This window comes from Notothenia rossii (genome assembly GCF_949606895.1).
Source record: "Notothenia rossii genome assembly, chromosome: 9".
NCBI classification, from domain to species: domain Eukaryota; kingdom Metazoa; phylum Chordata; class Actinopteri; order Perciformes; family Nototheniidae; genus Notothenia; species Notothenia rossii.
The window spans coordinates 1,448,408-1,453,363 of NC_136907.1; the positions used below are offsets into that span (position 1 = coordinate 1,448,408).

Below are 4,956 nucleotides of genomic sequence, written 5' to 3' on the forward strand. Positions count from 1 at the left end.
CATGAAACAATCCATAAAAACCAAGTTCATAAGATTTTATTTAACTATTTTTCTGGATGTAATCACTATTTAGAGCCTTAATGCATTCATACATTGAAAGATAAGATGTATCTTTGGAACAATGCAGTTCTTTGAAGCGTCATTTATAATAACATGATACACACTATGGGTCAGGGGTATTTCTGTAGATACACTGCTATCCAGTCACTTCAACATAATCAACACCGTGTCATTTAGCATCCATTGAAGCAACTTTACTCTTATGAAACAGAGCCATAACCCTCTGCCGGACCTCTTTGATCTGCAGGCCGTAGATCAGAGCGTTCAGGGCGGGCAGCACCACGTGTAGCATGACGGACGCCACCTTCCTGTGGGCTGCCAGCTGAGGGAAGCGGTGCATAATGATGATGATGAAGCCGGACACCAGCAGGATGGCGTAGACGGCCAGGTGAGTGGCGCAGGTCTGCAGCGCTTTGCTGTTCAGAGTCTTGTTCTTACTGCGCAGACACACCATGGCGATCCTCAGGTAGGTGAGCGTGACGCTGCCGATGGACGAGCCCAGCAGGACCACGGTGTATCCGAGGCCGTAGATGTTGTTGATGAGCACGCTCTCACAGGACAGCTTGAACAAGGAGGCATTACTGCAGGAGAAGTGGAGAATATTCCACCTGCAGCGAGACAGACGCACACTGAGGCCGATGAGGATCCCCACCATGGGGAGAGGGATCACCCACGCCCACATGGACAGAACCAGCACCATCCTGTGGGTCATGATGGTGGCGTAGCGCAGAGGATTGCAGATGGCCACGTAGCGATCGAACGCCATGATCATGAGCACGGTGTGAGAGGCGCTGGAGTGGAGGTGGACGCAGAAGGCCTGGACAACGCAGTCCGTGTACCGGATGACCCGCTGCGAGTCCGGAGTCAGGAGGTCCCGCAGAACATGAGGGATGATGATGGTGGCCCCGAACACATCGTTGATGCTCATGTTGCACAGCAGGAGGTACATGGGCTGGTGGAGGCCGCTGCTCCTTAAGATCAGCACCACCAAGCCGATGTTGGACACCATGATGAAGATGTATACGATTAGGAGGAGGATGAAGCAAGGAATATAAGACTGGGAGGGGATATTGAACCCCTCTAGGATCAGGACATCTTTACCAAAAGTGCTGTTTTCCATAGCTTTCTATCCTGTAGCAATACAGACTTTTATATGTTAAAAGTTATATAGAGTTACAGTTGCAGAAAAAGACATGTACCTGAAGATCTTTAAAAAAAGTCTTAATAAAGTGAATACAATGATTCTAAATATGCCCACATCACATCGCAATGACTCGCTGTAAGTAAGACGCATACATTGTGTTTTTTGCAGAAACAGAAGCACTTAACATATTAAGTCACCAAGTGTACAAAGTCAACATTTACATCAGTTCATTAAATGGTTGATTCACCTAGATTGAAAAAATACCATTTTAAATGGTATTTCAATATTTGATGAAGTTAAAGAATGAAGAGTTGTTCCTGAAGTTTGTTACTACAAAAGACAGATGCTTGCAGAGTTATTGACAGTAACATAGGCACTGGTTCTGCAAAGACAAAGTGTTAATTTTAAGCTCAACAAAGAACAGGTTTCAGATCAGATCAGGAAAAAACTCCAATAACAACCTTGAAATGGGGAGAAAATGTGAAAGGAAACAGCAACAGAGGAGGGATCCCTCCTCTGATACATCCCTGTTGAATAGTTTTCAATGTCATTTTGCAATGCTTTGAGAAACCAAGAAACACTTTACATTCTCCTATAATGCATTAAGTGATGGCAGAAACAAACACACCAACAAGACATGAGAATTGAAAATGTAGCTGGTTAAAATTGGAGTAAACCAACATTCGAAGGAAGCTTGAACACGGAGAAATCCTACAAGCTTTTACAGTGAATAAAGGATATGTGAATGTACATTCATTAAATAAGCACAATGTCTAACAGCAGCTGCTCAGACACAGTCCTGCCTCCACCTCCGACCAGAAGTGAAGACTTTTATTTGGTGCATCGCGCGTTGACAGGTCAATGGTAACTTGGCAACAATGACGCTTCATTATGTGTATCTAACGAAGGTTAATTCAAGATATTGGCAGGAAGGGTGGCTAAGACAGATATGACTAAATACCTTGGGGTTTGCTCGTGTGTTGACCAAGTAGCAACCTCCGGTTCTAATAAATAAAGCCAGCACTGCCTTGTGATCTTCAAATGGTCACTTTAGGGCTCTGAAAGTGAGATAATCCCCAAAGACCCCCATGTTAAAAGGCCCAACCCTATACAGCAGAAACAAACATGTTTGCAGCCTGGTGGAAGAAAAAAAAGGTTCTGGCCTATTTATATCAGCTATACCAAGGTTTACATTTTTATATAACTTACCTGTTGAATATAAATGTAATGATGAAACAAAAATATATTGTAATATATTGGTAAATATAATACAATATACTGGATCATACATTTCCATATTTGGGAAAGTAGTCCTTATATTTTTTAATATATTGCAATATATGCGTGGACCATGTATGGCTATATATCAATACATATCAAAAAAATATTGCAATGAAAACAAAACTGCACTATACATTTTTATATGTAACAGTTTTATTGAAACACTCATTTATCTTTCATGAGTTACACAAGTTTACATAAAGTTGAACAGATATTCATAAACAGTTATCTCACTTCGTTTTGTATAGTTACCCACTTTATATATGAACATATGTTTGATGGTATATATTAAAAAAGTACAAATACTCCATTGTCCATTGAATGATGGAAAATAATATACAGTTTATAAATATATACAGACACACACATGCATATATGCATGCATATATATATGCATATATATCTAGATATATAATATAAATATGCATATATATGTGCATATATATATACTGTATATACATTTTGAATTTGGAAATACCCCAGTACTGAGATATTATTGGAAATTAAATGAGAATCCATAAAACAGCTTGCGTCTGGATTCTGGTTACGGCCGACCGACTATTTGGAGTGGAATGCAGCCCATCCACGGCAGTAAGCCCAAACAGTAATCAAATGCGCCACTTCCGGCTGACAGTGGCTGACCTCCGTCTTCGCTAAACAAATATTTTGTATAACTCTCTAAAACGTGTTAACGTTCTCATTGGACAAAATGCGTGCCGGTGATCATCACCAATCAATTATCGGACATTTTCTGACTGGTGAAGATGATGAGCTGGTTAGGTAATGTAACCACAGTTAGTCTATGTGTTCTGATGTTAGTAACTATGTAGGCTAACATGAGTTAGGCTATGTGTTGTGGACTAATGCATTCAAGTTAGTTCACATTTTAGTTGTTAATGCCCCTGCTGACAATTGTGTGGATAATATGTAACCTACAGTCAATGGAATCTCACATTTTGCTCTCCAATGTATGTTATGTTAATGTTGACCCATAATACTAAAACTATATATTTTAGAGGAGCATTGTTGAAATTCAAGGATGCTCATAAGTGTACGTGGTACCAGAGCACCCTAGGCAGAAGGTCCATGATCGATTTTGTTATCGTATCATCAGACCTGAAGCCGTATGTTTTGGACACTCGGGTAAAGAGAGGGGCGGAGTTGTCAACTGATCACCATCTGGTGGTGAGTTGGGTCGAGTGGCGGGGGAAGCCTCTGGATAGACCTGGTAAGCCCAAACGTGTAGTTCGGGTGAACTGGGAACGTCTGGAGGAGGCCCAAGTTCAGGAGGCCTTCAACTCACACCTCCGGCTGAGCTTTTCGGGCATTCCTGTGGAGGTTGGGGACATTGAACCAGAGTGGTCGGTGTTCAAAGCCTCTATTGCCGAAGCCGCGGTGGAGAGCTGTGGTCTCAAGGTCCTAGGTGTCTCAAGGGGCGGGAACCCTCGAACCTCCTGGTGGACACCGGTGGTCAGGGAAGCCGTCCGACTGAAGAAGGAGGCCTTCAGGGATTTGTTATCCCGGGGGACTCCTGAGGCAGTTGCAAGGTACCGACAGGCCCGAAGGGCAGCAGCCTCAGCCGTGGCTGAGGCAAAGCAGCGGGTGTGGGAGAAGTTTGGAGAAGACATAGAAAAGGACTTTCGGGCGGCACCAAAGTTGTTCTGGAAAACTGTCCGACACCACAGGAGGGGGAAGCAGGGAACCATCCAAGCTGTGTACAGTAAGGATGGGACGTTGTTGACCTCAACTGATGGAGTGTTAGGGCGTTGGAAGGAGCACTTTGAGGAACTCCTGAACCCAACAACTCCGCCCTCTATGTTAGAGGCAGAGCTGGAGTATGACGGGGGATCGACACCAATCTCCCGGGGGGAGGTCACTGAGGTCGTCAAACAACTCCACAGTGGCAAAGCCCCGGGGGTGGATGAGATCCGCCCAGAAATGCTGAACGCTCTGGGTGTTGAGGGACTGTCATGGTTGACACGTCTCATCAATGTTGCGTGGAAGTCGGAAACAGTACCGAAGGAGTGGCTGACCGGGGTGGTGGTTACCCTTTTTAAAAAGGGGGATCAGAGGGTGTGTGCCAATTACAGAGGCATCACACTACTCAGCCTCCCCGGGAAAGTTTAGTCTAAGGTACTCGAAAGGAGGGTCAGGCCGATTGTCGAACCTCAGATTGAGGAGGAACAATGCGGATTCCGTCCTGGTCGTGGAACGACGGATCGGCTTTTTACTCTCGCAAGGATCCTGGAGGGGGCCTGGGAGTACGCTTATCCGGTCTACATGTGTTTTGTAGACTTGGAGAAGGCGTATGACCGGGTTCCCAGGGAGTCACTGTGGGAGGTGCTGCGGGAGTATGGGGTGAGGGGGTCTCTACTCAGGGCCATCCAATCTCTGTACTCCCAAAGCGAGAGCTGTGTCCGGGTCCTCGGCAGTAAGTCGGACCCATTTCCGGTGAGGGTTGGCCTCCGTCA

General features: G+C 44.8%; 1 protein-coding gene across 1 annotated transcript; it reads right to left on the reverse strand.

The window, feature by feature from the left end:
* Positions 1-229: 229 nt before the first annotated feature.
* On the reverse strand, positions 230-1,180 carry LOC307018402 (olfactory receptor 5B17-like; the record flags this gene model as incomplete). The annotated part of the gene is made up of 1 exon (XM_079648633.1): positions 230-1,180. The coding sequence occupies one exon, from the start codon at positions 1,178-1,180 to the stop codon at positions 230-232; it is 951 nt and encodes a 316-aa protein (XP_079504759.1).
* Positions 1,181-4,956: the final 3,776 nt, after the last annotated feature.